General features: G+C 35.5%; 1 protein-coding gene across 2 annotated transcripts in view; it reads right to left on the reverse strand.

Moving 5' to 3' along the window:
• Positions 1–1,761: 1,761 nt before the first annotated feature.
• LOC149069172 (transducin beta-like protein 2) overlaps positions 1,762–18,518 on the reverse strand; it is a 29,971-nt gene continuing 13,214 nt past the window's right edge. Inside the window, exons 2-11 of one of the 2 annotated variants that reach the window (XR_016195106.1) lie at positions 16,652–16,861; positions 14,049–14,100; positions 12,838–13,109; positions 10,668–10,754; positions 9,107–9,242; positions 8,633–8,682; positions 6,807–6,998; positions 5,938–6,124; positions 4,978–5,372; positions 1,762–1,874 (exon numbers count right to left, since the gene is read on the reverse strand). Coding sequence is in view for 1 of the 2 variants with exons in the window: in XM_089250451.1 (XP_089106577.1) it covers positions 1,835–1,874; positions 5,938–6,124; positions 6,807–6,998; positions 8,633–8,682; positions 9,107–9,242; positions 10,668–10,754; positions 12,838–13,109; positions 14,049–14,100; positions 16,652–16,861 (1,226 nt within the window). In the remaining variant the exon portion in view is untranslated. The remainder of the gene's footprint in view (positions 1,875–4,977; positions 5,373–5,937; positions 6,125–6,806; positions 6,999–8,632; positions 8,683–9,106; positions 9,243–10,667; positions 10,755–12,837; positions 13,110–14,048; positions 14,101–16,651; positions 16,862–18,518) is intronic. The other variant, XM_089250451.1, reaches the window with a different exon arrangement.

The raw sequence follows: 18,518 nt of genomic DNA on the forward strand, positions 1-18,518 counted from the left end.
TCATGTAGGACACTCCCCCTCCCATAGGGTTTAAGACAACAGTGCTCAACCTTTAGGAAAGGCCCACTCCGGGGCTCACTTTATTGGTTTGAGAACATGTAGCGAGTCACTCAAGTGATCTGGAAACAGGATGCGGATCACATAAGTAACACACGGCTCTCTTCCAGATCACTTAAGTGATGTGCAACTGCACCACAGGAAACTAAAGTAATCTAGAAATGATGGGTCTCTTGTTTTATAAAATTAGGTTTGAGATCGTGGGGCACAGCTTTATCATGTAAAGTTTAAGATGTTTGAGTATAGCGGCCCTTGAATATTATGCTCTTTGAATTTGAGGTCACTAAATTGGATTCTCCAACAAGGAAATATTTTTCACAATATGAAACTGTATAGTCACAGCCGTACAACTTTCTCAAGAAAGTAAGTCAAGATCGACCATATTTACAACAGCAATATATAAAATTGGTTGTTTATCGATTATTTTATACTTGTGGATTATCTGGACAAACATTGGTACGTTTTAAGAGCCCAAACTAGCTCTTTTAGACCGAGATTGTCACATCGATGGTAGCCTGTATCAGCAATATTGTCAGAAACATTCTGTCTGAACCTAGCTACAAATTCAACTCAGTCCACCATGTTTGTCGACATGAAAATTCGGATGGCTTTGACCAGCAGTGAAAATCCTATACTATCAATTTGCTGCCATCTGTGGTTCAGAAATAGTACTAGTTGACAGTTTTCCGTTTACCTGGTAAGTAATAGTCAGCAGCAAATGCCTTCAGGGGGTGTTTTTCAAAATGTAAGGAAACCATTAAGAGTTGAGAGTGTTTTATCCTATTTACAGTATTTTATTTTCACATGGAAAAAAAAGGAGGTAACCTCAGGACCACCTTAAAGCATGTCCTTTGCCTCTGAGAAAGCCCTCAGGTGCATGGGAGGGACTCCATGACAATGAGAGCTTGTGAGAAAGGTAGATATTTTGAGAAATACCGTATAGAAATTGTTAAGAATTTCTAGCCAGGCGAAAGCCCCCTCCCCAACAACATTAGCCATTCTAAGCGAGCAAAGATCCTGCTTAGAAGCAACTTGGACTCGTTTTCTGCCAATTTTGACAGTGATTGTCAAAACATGAATCTATCGGGAACTGAGGTAACCAAAGATTCATGCATTATCATGGAATATACAGAAATGCTGAAAAAATGAAAATGAAAATACATAATTAATGAGAGAGAAAATCCCAGAATTGATGAAAATTTGGAATTAATGGGAAAATAATTCCCTAACCCTAAAATACTAACTCAAATAAAAACTGATAAAACTGCATGTTAACTACCTACACGTTTACGTTTCTGAGTCGCATACTTAGTATCCTAGAGTTTATTTGTTATTAATAATTAAAAAATAATAAGTCGATTGAAAAGGGCCCCCCCAAACCACATTAGTCGCACACTCCTGAGGGCAGCTCTGCTGTTAAGAGAAATCTTCACAGGAAAATGTTTTTAAAGAAAACCAAAGACATGTTTTGGAACTCCCAGGTGCCATTGTCGAAAATAAGAATGAAAAAAATACGGCTGTTGATTTTTTGATGAAAATGTCCAGCACAATTCGTACATCACATAATATTTTGTAACTGGAATGTCACAATTAATACCATGTTTTTTTCGTACAAAAAGTACTCGAGTTATTAACAACGCAATTAATCTGAACCAAATAGAAAAACACATTTTCATTCCAATAAAATGATCAAATTCAAAGAAATGATGAGAATGATATCACAATATATTTCACATTTATAAAAATTACAATAAGAAAATGATTACAAAAAACAGTTTCATTTGGAAACAAGCTCTTCGAATGACTTCAATGAGGATCTGGAAAAAAAAAACAAAAAACAGAGATGAAACAGGCTTGTGAAATTCACAGATGGCACTATAATTCACAGATGGCGCTATGATTACCACCATTGTAAAAATATTGAAATACAGTTGACTAAGGATGCTCAACCTATAGGAGAAACTATAGGCGGGCAACTTCTTTGGTTTGAAAAAATATGTCGCGGGCCACTTCAATGAAATGTGTCACAGATCACTCAAGTGATGTGGAATTGCCCTCATGAGCTGCTTAAATGCTCTGGAACTGCACCATAGGCTACTTAAGTACTCTGTAACTGTGTATCAGGTCACTTGAATTATCTACAAAGGTGCCATAGGTTACTTCGGATTTAAGGAACTGCACCATGGGCAGCTTAAGCACTCCAAAAATGTGCAGCAGGCAGCTTAGGTGATCTGTAAATGTGCAGCAAGTTACTCAAGTTATATGTAAATGAGTCACTTATTAGTTAGTTTTTACAAAATTAGGTTGGGGGGTCGCTGGACACATCAGCTGACTCTCTGCATGTATGCAGTAGACTCTATAGTTTGGATGTGCGTATTCGGACGTCCAGCCCATCCAGTAATCCGCCATTTTCAGGCTGGATCCCTTGTGCATGGAAAAGTGTTATTGTGTGTTCTAGAGCCCCCACTTTGGTATGAGAGGGTCCTAGGCAATGCAGAAACCATGGGGTCCCTGTGACTACAGTAATAGATGTTTTGTTAGTCAATGAATATATCTTGTTTAAATTTTCAGGCGGTCACAAACACAGGGGCCCCACTTGCCTATGCACATAAGTTTGCATTATTGCAGGACTGGAAAATCAAAAAAAAATCTAGATGGCAAAAAATTTTTAGGTGCCAAAAAATGTTTAACCGAGGAAAAAGGTCCAAAATAATGTTTCTCTCAACTTTTTCAAGGCATAGTGACCATCTTTCATGTTGGCAGATATGCTGCTATAAATTCCAAACATTTTGTGCTACTCTCGGCCTGCAATTAGTAACTACATAAAGAAAATTTCAGGTTCCAATACCAATTTTTTAGTTGCCTGGGAATTTTCCAGTCCTGTATTATTGAAATTTTTTACTTGCCTTCTAGTGGTCCGGTGATTTCAACAATCCAGCACAACACTAGTCAGGCCTGTAGCGTGCCTTCTCAAGCAGACTGTTTTTTTTGGGGGGGGGGGAGAATCACGAAAGGATTAAGCTCCAAATAATGAGTTTCAGGACCCCCGGGACATTGTTCCAGCCTAGTTACGGGCCTGACACTGGTTTTATATGTGCTGGATAAGTGAGAGTCTACTGTAATTCTAGTTACAGCAGTGGCTATCAAAGTATGCGTGAAGGCTCCAAGGGATGTTGCCAACCTTCGTCAAGGGACATTGTAGAGAGTTGGTGACATTGATATATGCAGTGCAGTGGTTTTTTTAGACTATTCTAGGTGGCCACAGATGAACCACGGCTAAGTCGAGGGAGACATAAGTAGCAAAAGTTTATGAACCATTGCGGTTATAAGGTCTGAATTCATTTAAAATGAAAGCAGATCCTGTCATAACTACTCAAATCAAAATCATGCAAACAAAAAATCGTCATTAGGACAAAAACCGGACATACACAGACAAGTACATATACTTATTTTAGCACAGTGTATAGTTATCCGGAATACGGGTCATCTTGCCGATTCTACTTTGAGGAGGCCAAACTGAGTATAGCTGTTTAGTGAAAATTTAGTCTTTTTTAGCCAAAATGAAACATTTTTTCACAATTTGATGCAATTGCGACAATAGATATTACACATGTGACATCATTTCGAGAAGAAAAAAAATGGAACTAGACCTTTTTTTCTGCAAAAGTAGGGATTTTTTTTCCAATCACGGAAAAAAATTTGAGACGACAAGGATTTTTGAGAGACTGGGAGCCCCTGTAGCTATGCTATGGGTTCAATTCAATCTTTCCTCTTTTCACTAAGAGGAATTTACTTCACATATTTATATAAAGCCATTCTCCCTAAATCTTTCTACATATACACTATCTACCAATAAGTATTTGGACACCTGTGATAGAAAAGAAAAACTAACTTTATTCAAAATCAATAGATTTTGGGTACTTCAGCTCGCTAGATATGTCCCTTAAGGATCGGTCATTTTTGTGATACCCGATAATTATACCTTTCTCGAAATCAGAGAGCTCCGAACTGCGTGGCATCTTGCATGCGACTAATGCCAATGTTGTTTCCTACACAATATATACCGGCGGAGGGCGTGACGTATCTCAGGACCGCAGATATCATCATTTGCATAGGTGTCCAAATACTTATTGGTAGATAGAATCCCACCAGATGGCAGGATGAAGTTAAAGGTACTTCTGAACATGCATGCACTCACACACAAAATTAAATTATAAAATAAATCAAAAGATAATTTATCAATTCATGCTTATAATGAGTCATGAACATCCATTCAGCACCTGCGAAATAAAATAGTCTAATCAGAAGTACAGGACAGCAAATTAGTATCATGATCTGGATCATCTGATTTGGGTCATTATTGCTATTTAAGTTCAATCACTTTCAGTGGCTTCATTGATGTTCTAGTCCATTACGAGACATGAGCTGTTGACATTGCCTTGTTTTGGGAACAGAGATGACAATCTTGATTTTAATCTGGTACGTGGTGGTAAATATTTTGAGCTTACTCTGCTTCACTGTTTTCTCGGGTAAGATGATGAATAGTCAGGATCCAATTTGCCTATGCATTTAAAATTAAAATTCTTTTCCCCTAGCTCTCTTATTATAGAGGAGACATAAGTTCTCTCTGTTCCAGTAAAGTGATTATGCGCTTCAACCGAATCACCTTTCTGGAACAGAACTTATATACTTGTAACTTACAACACAAGCAACAAAACTTGTACTAGTGAGGATTAATTTTTTGTTGGTACATCAAAGAGACTATTAAACTACACATGCACCTCATCCATATTCCTCTATGGAATTGCTAATGAACATCAAACTGACTAACAGTTATAACCCGCAGCTGTTGGAGAGGAACCACCACAGTTAAATAAGTGCTTTAAAATAAATTTTTGCTGTTAATTTAATATTTCTCACCTAAATATCACAAGTCAGGTAGGTCATTTGGTGTTGGCCCAAGGTCGTCGGATGTTGTGGTGCACATTGATCCAGTGTGATGGATAAACATCACTGAGGTAAATATCATCTGAGAGGTTCAACTGACTGTTTATGGTGGAATGACATCAACCAGTCATGGTGATGAAAGAAATCCGGATTATATGCAAATCACGATTGGTGCCTCTTCAGTATAAAGAACAGTGATAATGTCATTTCTCTGCACTTGTAATTCCACAACACTTGAATTCAGTCATACTTCACCACTTGCCGGTTCACTGCACCTGGGAAGTTAGGGTGTCCTACTTTGGAATGCCACCATAGTCTTCTAAGTTCCTGAACTTCCTTTGCAAGGCCGCTTCTTCATCATGTAATGCCTACCGAGGTAAAAGAACGGATGAGTTGACTTCAATATCCAGCTACGATGAACTGACTCCTGGTGAATGGAGATATGGACGAACGACTTGGTAATATCAATTTTTGTCAGACTTTGTAAAACTTTTAAATCAAATCTTTTAGCATTCTACGTAAATTAAATCTGAATTGCGACGAGTTCTAATTCTAGATTGTGTTTGCTCTGCCTCTAGTTGTGTTTGTTCGGGATGTTTATTACTTTTTTTTTTATCCCGGTAGTGACAAAATATCACAAGACTACACTGGAGCTGTGCCTCTCGGATCTGGCCAGGCATAAGACTACAGCAATGCAATTGCAATTTGTTCAGAGGGGGGGGGGGGGAAGAAAACCCAAAGGCAGGTGTATTTATTTATTGCCCCTTCCAATAGAACCCATGTGCCGAAGAAGAACCACGTAGAAGCACCTTTAAATATTCAAAAATTACATTTCTTTTTCACAAGTGATAGGAAAACTACAGCCCAAAGTGTTCACATAATTTTTTAAATTTTTATCTTGAATATCGATAAAAGTGACGTAATTTGACTCACTTGGCTTCTTCTATCTGCGACTGTAATCGCTCCTTCGTGGCTTGATTGGGTGCATGTTTCTTGGCTTCCTCAAGACCGAGAACCACATTCTTGTAACCAAGAACATTAAGAAACACCCTTATGAGGCGTCCTGCTGCCGCTACTAGGTATTGGTCATCAGCTGAAAACAGAAGGACACGAATAGGCTCTGTAAAGAAAAAAAAAAAAAATCAATCCATAGACTTATATCGGAAAAAATAACCAATTTCATTGTAAATTGACCCAGCCAATGTCAGAGTTTTGGGCTTTGGCCAGCCAGTCAGCAAAGTGGCTGGAGATCCCTGGCCAAAGTCTGAAAAATAAAAGGCACGATTCTGGGTCATCACCATTTGGCATATTTTTTCATGATTATCATATCCACATAAGCTATGGCAACCCATCATGGCATGATGTGGAAATTATTTTTTCTTCAAAATTTGATGGAAAAAAACTATATATATATCTATTATAAAAAAATATTTTTTCTTTCAGATTTATTTTTCTCTCTTGTCACATGGAGCTAATCCAATACAGCTACTATATATATATAGCCATGTATTACATGTTGGCGGATGAAAAAAATGGATTTGGGGCCTACAGGACCATCTTACATCAGCACATCAAACATTGGTCACGGATCTTCCAATTACGAGCTTCCAATTTTATGAACAAAATTAATTTTACGTTCAAATTTGCACAAGTTCGTAAAAACAAGCATTGGTTGAATTTCAGATTATCACTAAAAACACCTTAGTAAGGGTTAAAAGGGTATATTTCATACTTATGGATAAGTATGAATAAAACATGACAAAAGCTTACAGAACTACAAATAAACAAATTCCATTAATCACCTGAATGCACTTCTGATAAAGTTGCCTGGAGATCACCATTCACGGCAGAATATATAAAGATATCAGATCCAGAACTGATTGCAACTGTACGTCCATCGGAGGACAAAACTATAGAAGGCTTTGTTGTTTTTGAGGACATTTGCAGAGGGCAAGTACGCAATAAATATGGCTCTTGTCCTCTTGAGTATTGAACTGAAAAGAGAAAATTGAGGAATGAAGTTACATTAAAAATAAAATGATAAAGCAATGTTTCTAAGAGAATGGAATACTAAAAATATTGTATGAATTTGTTTTTAACCCTTTCAATGGTTTTAAAAATTTCACTGATCAGCACTATAATAGGCGCTGCGGGGGGGGGGGGATAAACAAACCCTCTTTACTCAATGTTGCTTATCAATAATCTCAGTAGTGCCATTCCCAACATCTTTATTTTCATCAGTAGAAGAATTTGACTTCCGTGATTGTTATTATAAATTCCTCAGAGGAATGTTTACAAGGTGCATGCATATGGTTATGTAACAGATTTCAAGGATAATTTACTTATATATCATTAATCATTAAGGGAAAAAATTATTACAATGGAAACCGATATTGGTTAATAGAGGATAAATGAGAATCAAACAAAGTTCTCCTGTTTTTTCTCTTCTAAGAGCCACTAAAGCAATCTTACGCAAAATATGGTCCTTCAAGGCAAGAAGTTTGTGCCCACATGCATGCATAAAGATTCAAAGATTAAGATATAGTTTAAATTGTAACAAGCTAATCAGTAGCAGTTATTGACATCACAAGCTCGACCAGAGACAAAAATACAGGGTGAACTTCACTTAATCTGCCAAGTGAAAAGGGGTGACAGATGAGCATAAAAAACCACAGCTTGTTTATGTCTTATCTCTAACCATTTTTGAGTTATTGTGGATAGAAGAAAAATGAGTCAAATCTGAAAGAAAACGTAAATTTGTGGCGTTTCTTAAAGACCTACTCTACATGCAAACTAGACACATATTTAGAAAGAGCAGAAGAAATCCCCAAAGGTGACACCATTTTCATCAGAATATATGGATTTAATAGCAAGTTACAAGTGCCAAAAGATTGGCAAATGCAAAATCAAATCGTTGCTAAAATCTGTAATCACTAATTCCACAAACACCCTTCAAGCTACAATCAGTCAAAATTTACCAGAAACTTATCCATTCCCTAAGCTTTTTAAAAATCCTACAATAAACTATATTAGTTTTACAGTTGAAGAGAAATTCAGCCTTTTGTTTATAATACATCACTAAAACTGATATGAAAAAATAACATCACTGAAACTCTTTGTCGAAGTAGACATTTAGTGGATTTTGGTGACAATTACATTTTTTCATTCCACCAATATCTCAGCACTCGCCTCTTGTCATTGAATCCAGATATCCTAGGTGAGTATTCCGTTCTTTCCAAACATATACATAGTTTGCGTGTAGGTCTCTCAAAACTTTAGGAATTCAGATTGACACATTTTCCTTCTATCTACCATAACATAAAAACAGTGAGAGATAGAACAGGGTTGCTGCAGTGTTTTATGTTCCACTTGGGGGTCATCATCACCCCCCCCCCCATGTTTGGCACATGAAGTGAAGTTCACATTGCATAAGAAATTTCAATTGATGTTAATAAAGAATAACATTTCCATTGTGAGACAAGTTTAGAAACCCTGCTAGTAATGCTCTGACCATATTTATCGAGGCAAAAATGGACCTACAAAATACTTAAATCTAATATCAAGTTAAATAATGATTGCACTAATTAGCAAAAAAAAAAAAAAATGAGAGGTGCGATCACTCGCTTACTGTTTGTATCCCATAGTTTCCAAGTTCCATCTTTGGATATTGTAGCCATCCTGCAAAAGGGGGAAGGAAAAAAAAATTGAGATTCTAATTTGGCAAATTTCATATTCTGAAATTTTCACACTTTCACAATATCAAATAAATTTGCAAGGTCAGGGGACGAACACTTTTGGTCCAAAAGAAAAAAAAAATGAAAATTATGTTTGTGCACTTTTATACAGTTCAGTACTGCCTCTTTCAACTGCATAAAACACCAGAGGCAAAAATGCTTTCAGTCTACTATAATAAAAGAAAAAAGATACGGCATAAACAGGAACAATGATCTTAGTCGCAGCTTGTTTTTAGTTTCCTGCAAAATGTTATTTTATGGACTGTGAAAGTGTTCTCCCCTACCACCCTTCACGTGCTCTATAAATAACATTATTGTAAATTATCGATTCTCACAAAAACTGCTATAACTCACAAAAATCATCTCACCTAGAAGAATCATTTGAAAAACTGAAACAGTAAACTCCAGACGTATGTCCTTTCAGCTCAAATGCCCTCTTCACTTCTTTGAATTCGCCAGACTTTGAGAAACTGACTTCCCACACTCTGACATCTGGAGTAAAACCTTTCAAAGAAAAATTCATGCAAAAATTAAACTAGTAATGTGTCTTCAATTAAAAGTAATGTTAGCAATGGCATAAGTGTCAATTCACAGACTTGAAAAACTCTGCAGTGTAACTTGTGACGAAATATTTCGCATCAAAGAAACCATGTCATACAAATAAAATGGAAAACTACTGGGGGGGGGGGGAAGGGGGGGGGGGGATTCTACCGAATTCCACATGTGATGTAATCCATTTTCCATCCCATTTTGCCATCTCAATTTGTTTTTAAAACAAAAATGTCTCTTTTTTTTTTTCCTGCATTTTCAATGAAGTGCACTTGAATTTTTTATCTTTCACTGAAATCAAAGATTAAAATTATTTTGCCAACTTATCAAAAAAATTATAGCTAAAAATAAGAAATATTATGCCTCACACATACTTGTCATATATTAAATGTTTTTTCCATGGAATTAATTTTAATCCACTGTGATTTCTTATAGCACTTTATTTTCTGCCATTGGTGATTTTTCAGAAAGATTTTAGCAATAATTGGCAACTTCACTTACTTTTGGCATCGTATTTAGTCACAATTGATTTCCCGTACTTGAAAACCTTATCTATACATATAAAATAGCATCCTGACTGACTGATTTATCATTGCCAAGTCAAAACCATTGAAACTACAAATATAAAATTTGGTCAGCAGTTTCATTTTATAATGCAAAGTCTCACTAAGAAGGGGTTTTTCAAAATTCGATCCCCTAAGAGGGTCGAAAGGGAAGGGGGTTCAAAGCTACATAGAGAAATTAAGAAGAGCTGAAACCGCTGAAGAATTAATTAACAAATTTTGTCTGTAGTTTTATTTCATGACATAAAAACTAACAAAGAATTTTTTTGAAATTCGACCCCAAAAGGAGGTCATAAGTGGGTTCAAAGGTTATATGGGGCAATCATGGTCAAGCTGAAACCACTCTGAAGCTACACATATGAAATTTGATTAGTATTAAAATTGTGATACGGAGGCTAAGATGGGATTTCTGAAAATTCCACTCCTAAGGGGTTCATGAGGCATCATCGCAAAGTAATTTTCAGATTACCAAATCCATGCGAGCAAAGCCCTGGGTAACAGCTAGTTTCCCATATTTTCCTGAGAAATAATGTGGTCAACCTTGTAATAACGGAAAGAGTACTTTCTGTAGGGACTTTTTCCATTCAAGCAAAGCACAATATGAAGGATTTTTAGGAGTTTTTCTACAAAGATACGAAAAATCAGACTTCCAGGTAAATCGAAAGCAATAGCACCTATGCACTCCATATCAGCGCTACACATCGTAAAATGAAGGTTGATAAATTTAAAATGAGTGAAAATTCAAATTTATGCTGTCATACATTATTAAAATTACATTTTCAAAATTATAATCAAATAAACAAGCAATACAACTCACCTGACGAAGCTACAAATCTACCACAAGGTGATATACATGCATGATAATTATTCATATGCAAAGTATCAATTGTCGCTAAACATTCTCCTAGGGGAAAAAAGAAAAAAAAACCTTTATGTAATATGAAAACATACAATAAGAATATAGATTATATCTGCTTCCACTAATATTATAAGAAGAAACATTTATTTAAATTAAATTGTTCTAAAATCGATATAAAATCAAATATAGTTATGAGGTCACTTGGGAAGACAATGAAACAGACTTTATAAAGGGGTAAATAGTGAAAAGTCAAGCTTTATATGACTGTTCAATACACAGCAAAAATGATTTTGGTTTGTATTTTTCCTAAACAAAAAACTATTACTATATACAGTATGCATTTAACATAAATTTGTTTCAATATTACATCAACATTCAGTACTAACAGTGGATACCAACCATTACCTCTTAGAGCGTTTCCCCACATAGTGCGACTTATTTTTGTGGTCCTATCTTACACTAATACTCATTGAGATCTCTAGTTTAAAGCGTCCCCCCCCCCCCCTACAAAGGTTTTTCAGGGTGGTTTTTTTTTAACACTTGAGTGCGCAGGTTGGGTCTGTGAGACCAATACATATGTATTTTTCTCATTTACGGACAGGTGGTAGGAACAATTTTCTTGAGGTTCTTGCTAATTTCCTATTTAAACTTGTTTATCTACTGTGCCAACTTTAGGCGAGATGGCAATTTTTCTTCTTTCCAGAGTTGTTGAAAGACATCTGTATCTGGGTCTACAAGAACCAATCCGAGCAGTCAAGCAACAATTTTTTTTCAATGGTAATTGATATGAATATTTTGAAATGACTGTCAAAATGAGATATATGAAAATATAAACATTCATATAAGCTTTATTTCACATACATTAAAAAAATTCATTTTATTGTTTTTATCAGTTTCTGCTTTAGTATGATGTCATGAGTAACCCAGAAATTCACTACAAATTGGTAACAGCAATGGTTAATTGCATTCATTTTATGTTAATATTGTGGGCTAAAATTATGTAATAATAAATGTATTTAAATACTAAAATAAAAAAGTGTATAAATATTTTATGCAATATATAATTCAGTATAGGTCTGTGAGTCCCAGCCCATGCATTCATGGAACATTGTTTCACCCCACACTAGAGGGTTAAGAAATGTTAATGGGATCCACCATATTTCATAAAAGTATAAATGCAAATTTTAATTACAAGTTACATGCATAAAATGATCACGTTCAAGACAACCACATTTATGTTGACTGCCGTCACTCAAATTTTTGCACGACACATTTTTTTAACACATCCAGTTTAAAATGATGTCTATAAGTGATTTGTGAGCATAGGAGTGCAAAGACACACACAGCTCAGAGGGAGCATTGCTTAGCGTGGGAAAAACAGTAAAAGTCTGTTACAATGATAGCTCATTAACCACAAGGAAAATTGTTATTATAACAAATTTCTTGTGAATGCCAATTTTTTACTCAGTTATGAATTATTGAAAATTGCTGCTTTATCAAAGTGTTAAAACACCTTTTAGATTGTTCTGTTTATTCATCATCAAATCAAAGTCATGAATTTGATTTTTGGTGATTCTCTTTTAGCTGTTTTTGCATAGAAATTTGTATCGCCAAAGAGATTCAGCTGACCAACCGAGCAATTAAACTTGTCAGTTAGTATATCACTGCTTACCTTTATGGCTGTATGGATTTGTCAACATATTTTTGTTAAATTAATTTTTTTAGCATGATATTTGTTCAGTCATCTGGAAACAACTTTATTCTGAAAATTTCAGTCAAATAAGCCCTGGTAGTGACAAAAATTGAATAAAATCATCAAATCCCATGTGCATAGTGGAAAAGCCTATGAATGGGAAGGCGGGGGGGGGGGGGTGAAAAATTTGACTTTTCTGTGTGCATGTGCAATGATGAGTGTCATCCTCAATTTAATTTTTTTAATAGAAAGAAAAATTGGCTTTTTGAGAATTTTTTCAATGTTATAGCAGAAGCTTCCAAATTTTCAACTCACTACAAATAAATATTTTTTGTATTTTTAACATTAGCACTTTAACAATCACTCGCTAGAAGCAGTATTCATTATATTAATATTGGACTTTTTACTGCATTACAAAATAAAGAAATAAATCACCTTTCAAATCCCATACAATCATGGTCGTATCAGAGGAACAACTCATGATGAAAAGTCCATTGCAGGCGATTCCAATGTTTATGATGTCTGTATTGTGACGGACAGGGAACCTTAAAGCCACTTCCACGTTTCCAAAGGATCCATCTTTCTTTTTTCCAACTTTATGAACCTGGATAGAATTCTCATTAGACACACACACAATGAATGCCTTGTTATCTGGACTCCATTTCACATGAGTCGCGTGGTCATATTCTATGTTTGTCCGAACTGACCTACCATTGGAAAATTAATATTATACATTCATATTAATACAATGGTATCTTTACATTTTCAGAATTAAAAATAGTTACCAACATGGGACAGACTGAGCAACAATTAAAAAAATAAAGTTTTGATTTTGAAATGCTAATGAAATGCTAATTATATATATATATAATTAGTGGGTTCTATGACAGAATGATATGATGTGAATGGCTTGTTCAGCATGGCAAAAAGGCAGCCAACAGACAATTAAAAATTACTTTAAGAAAAATGGGTTTGAAACCAGTCATCTTAGCGATGAAGGATGAGATCTGGTGGTTCAGTAGAATTTTAAAGATTCTCGGAACAATGTTGAAGATGAAATTTCAGAACATCACTGAAAGTGCTTGAATCTTGAAATTTTCCGATTTTGTGGAAAGAGACAGTTCATTATAAATTTGTTTTGCCCCTTAACTGATATGAAAATTGATGAATGTATGGCCGACTCGGGTGACGAAAATACAGCAGAAAATGCTCCAGAGGAATTAGAAAAGAGTGACAGTGAAAAATGCTGAGCATACTAAAAAAATGCTGCACCATTTACTAAAGCAAACATAGAAGATCATGGATTCATAAGAATCTAAGCTCACAGATAATTTTAAATAAGATATATAAATAAAAATTTAATTGAAGAAAAAAAAGTTCAAACATATTTTAGTGTATTTACATATAGTGTGATTGAGCACGCATATTTTTGATTGTGTAACTTAACCAATAATTTCATTAGCATGGATCAAAATATAGTATGGTATTTTTAGTTTTTATCAATCAAAATTTTCGCCATTTTTCACGTGTCCTTAGGTAAAAAAAAACTATTTCTTGAAAACTCTCTATCTTGAAATTTTTTTCGGCTCTGTCAGTTTCTAGATAGAGAAGTTTGATTGTATTGTGTATCTGGATAGAATAAGTACTTGTGATTCTTTTCAGCAAATGTCTTCACTGTCCATAGCATGACTGTTCGGTCTGAAAATAACATTAAAATTCATTATTACACACACAACTCAAATCTGTAGTTTAATATTTCTACAAAAATTACAAGCAAAATATTTGTCAATTATTCAACATTATGTTGCCCTATTAAACATAATCAATTTTAAGATGAATCGAAATTGGGGGAAAAACTCTTATACAAAGAAAGCATCAAACACTATGGTCTACTGATATCTTCAAACATACATACAGCAGACTTCCATGGTGGATTACTGAAATTGTTGGGTAATACAAAGGCAAAAAAGAACATACAACAGGACCTCAATTATCCGAGCCTTGGTTAACCACGTGTCAGGTCATCCAAGGTACTTTTCATAAACTGATTTAAAACCAGGCACAGCAAAATTACTACTGGAAAGCTTTGCGTTATGGCAAACTGGTTTGCACAAAATGTCTTCACCATTGTTGCAAAAAGTAAGTCATATCATCTTTTAGAAGAAGTTACAGTAGAAATTACCAATAAAATATTGGATCTTATGGGCTTAAGTCAGTGTTTCCAAAAGTGGGTAATATCACCTCCGGTGGGCAATGGAATGGTCCAAGGAGGCGATAGAAGCTATGGGTGTAGCATAGAATCCTATGCGTTCGCTTGAGTTGGGGGTGTGGCGAGAGAAAAAATATTTCTGAAGGGAGTGATGGAACAAAAGTTTGGGAACCTATGGCTTAAGTAAAGGAGGCCATTTGATTTTTTTCCCTCCAAAGAAGAAGGAATCACACCCGTGTTTCTCAAAGAGTATGTCACGGCTCCTAGGGGCATCACCAACTTTCGTCAGGGCATCACAGAGAGCTGGAGATATTGATTTGTGTCTCCAGGGCTGCAACTAGATGCTTGGTCACCTGGGGCAAGAGTGCATTTTGGGGCCCCCTTGTAATGTTGAAGGAGAGGTTTGAGAATAAAATTTACGCCCCCTATGATCCAGTACCCAGGGCACGAGACCTGCCTGCTCTCCCCTAGTTTCAGCCCTGTGTGGGTCTATTTATGTTATGAAGTGGTTCTCTGTTTTAAAAGTGAAAATATTTAATAAATTATTCTGGGGAGCCACAGATGAATCATGAATTGGATAAGGGAGCCACGACTGACAAAAATTTGAGAACCATGGGATTATACTAATAGGTCTTTAAGACACTGGATCAGGCAAATATCTTAAACCTGTTGTTCAAGAGCACCATGGTGATCCCTAGTGTTGTCTAAATGCATAGAGCTTACAAGGATATGGCCTGAAGTGTGAAGAGAACCTCATAATAACAAGATTTAATACTATAATAAGTAACCAATCTGACATTAATAGGCAAGCCCTGAAACATTGCTTTCCTCAGGACACTGTGCTAGTGCTAATAAGACAAATTGGTGCTTCCTATAGCAGGGCTTGACAAATCCTGGGCATTTTTCCATGGCAACTAAAAATTAGAGCCTAAAATTATTCATGTGTGATAACTAGCTTGGGCAAAAGAAATATGCTTGGCTCCTAAAACATTTGGTTGGGGCCAAGATTTCTTCTTGATTGTCAAGTCTTGCTCTATAGATTGTCTCTTATTAGATCAGATATACAGAGTGTCCCAGAACTCCAAGTACAAACTTGAATAAAAGTGAAAGGTGGAGAACATTGTCAGGTACCGTAATCACATAGGAAAGCATGGTCGGAAATGCCACCCTCAAATGATAAAGAGACATAAAGACACAGTAAGGACAATACAGAAAGTAGTGTAAAGCGCGTTATTACCCAAAAAAAAAAGAGTGCAATAATAGTTACAAGAGCATCACAGAGGTGTTCAAAATTTTGCCCATTGACATTGGTGCACGCATGGCATCTATGCTGCATAGATTGCTGAACATTTCACAGATTGTAGCAGCAGCAATGGCAATTTGTGCCACCAAGCCCGCAGATCAAATCTACTGTTTTGTAAACAATGACCTTTAAGGCAGAAAAAAAAAAAATCACTAGCTTGAGGACTAGCTTGAGCTCAAACAAGAGGAGATAAATCAGGTGATCTGGGGCCATGCGACGGGACCAACATAACCAATCTATCTACTTCAGAATGTCCGTACAGCGCCACCCATCCATTTTCGACCATGCTTTCCTATGTGATTAATGATTCCTAACAATATTCTTTAGCTCCTCTCCAAGTTTATATATAGAGTTCCACACCACCCTGTATATGAAATTTTCATACACCAACTTCCTGAAGTTTGTTATAGCATGGTTTGCAGTAAATAACTATACTGTGAGTAAAACCAGAATAAAAATACAAATTTAAGAAAAAAAATCTTTTTCAACTAAATTTTGATGGATACTTTTTCAGATACACCAGATTTTGTCAATTAGCCGATAATTTTCCGCACATCAATCTTGTATGGGATGTGGAGGATATTGAAGAGTAGGCTATACTACACTATTGACTGAAAAGTGTGTTCAGAGCGATTGGCAGCAATTTTTTCATAACATCAGCAAATGAAATAACGCTCATGTATATGCTACCAAGGAACTGAATATTGAATTTTGTTATAACATTTAATAACACTTACCGTCTGCACATGATGCCAGATATTTCCCATTAGAGCTGAAATCAAGATCAAAAATCTGTCCGCTGTGTCCTTTAAGATTGGATAGGAGCCAAGGATGAGCATATTTGTCTTTGATTTCTTTCTTTTTCTCAACGACCAACTTTTTACTTTTCGAAACATTCTTCTGGCCATCTTTCTTTTTATTTTCCAGATCATTTGATTCTTGGGATTCTAGAATTCAGAGAAAATTTACAATCAAATCAACATCATAGAAGATTCTATTCTATAAATATCATGCGAATGAATTAGTGATTTACTGCTAGCATTCTTTTAATAAAGTGGTTCCAATACTTTTTCAAGTGTGACTCCCCCTTCCCATAGGGTTACCATATGTCCTGGCTTTCTGGGATATTCCTGATTTTTGTCAATGCATATGCTTTAACCTGTCGTAGAAGGCATAAGGCCTTCTACGATTCAAAGATATAATTGAACATTTATTAAACAATTAAATACAAATAAACAGAACCTACAAGAACGAGTGTACAGCGTGTCTGTCTCGTTTGAGTGGCAAAACCCAAGTTCAGTTCCAACATCGTGCAGGCACGTTCTTTTCCCTATTACGTGGACAGCGCCATCCAGTGGTGGACACGGTCACCACAAACCTGTAACTGGCGTGGTTGGATCATCTTGACTTCGCACATTTTTCATCTTGCCACCCATTGAGAAAGAAATGCATCTGGGGACTATCTTATTTTCAGTACCTTTCAAAGCTAGTTGTTTACACATATTTGACAAATTTATGATGTTTTTCTATTTTTTCCTCCCTCATCATCGATCAAAGTTTCCATGGGGGGGGGGGGCAAAAATGACCCCACCACACCACTTGCGTAAGTCTTTATTTGTCTGATGGCCGGAGTGTTCAGATCGATATGGTGTCTCAGAAGAGCGGCAGTTTTTTTTTATAATGGTTTCAAATTAACCATGAAACATCTGATATCTGAAGTTGAGCATGAGGATAGTGATGTTAGTGAAGAATTATATGCAAGATCTGTGTGATCAACATGCTGTGTTGTTGCTGTTTGCAAGGACTGTGTTTCCGACTTAGAATAAGACTAATTTTGGTGCTTGTGAAAAATATAGTAAATATTATTGTAATTTGTAAATTTTATATTATAGAAATATTTTAATCATATCTGTTCATTTTTCAATCATGAAAATTACATTTAAAAAAAAAACGATATATAATTTTTCAAAAAAAAAATGTCAAAAGTCTTGTATTCCTCCATTTCTTTCAAATGCATGTCTTGGTAGATGATCATTTTGAGAAAATAATTCAAGAAATTCGAAAAATTGTTCAGTGACTTAATTGATAGCTGAATGAAGTCATGTAAAAAAACCCATTTCTTTTACAAAACCTTTTTTTATTGATTTTTTAAATACATTAATACTTAGTGGAGACAAAATGGCACCACTTCGCCAGGCCCGCCCGGCTTTTGAAAATACACTAAAAATATAGTATATATTTTGTATAATATATTTATATAATATATGTATAAAATTATAAATACGTTGAGTACATGTTCTTTACCCCCCCCCCCCCCGGAAAAAGTTGAAATGACGGCCCTGTGCACCTCGCCAGTTAAGAGTTAATTTCTAATCAATGTTAGGTGAAAAAAAAATCAATTATTTTCTAATATTTAATTTGTAAAACTTTTTTTACTACAAAAAATTTCAGAATTTTTTTTCACTCACAATAATACTTTCTATTATAGCAAATACCCGGTGTACTCCCAACAATATTTTTACCCCCCGCCCTTCCAGATATTTTTCAGCTCTCAGAGCTTTATAAACAACACACTAGCGTTATTAATTGTTCATAAAGGGCCAT

This window comes from Pholcus phalangioides, unplaced genomic scaffold (assembly GCF_987345545.1).
Source record: "Pholcus phalangioides strain wild (caught in Gottingen) unplaced genomic scaffold, Ppha-v1.0 ptg000024l_1, whole genome shotgun sequence".
Lineage (NCBI taxonomy): Eukaryota > Metazoa > Arthropoda > Arachnida > Araneae > Pholcidae > Pholcus > Pholcus phalangioides.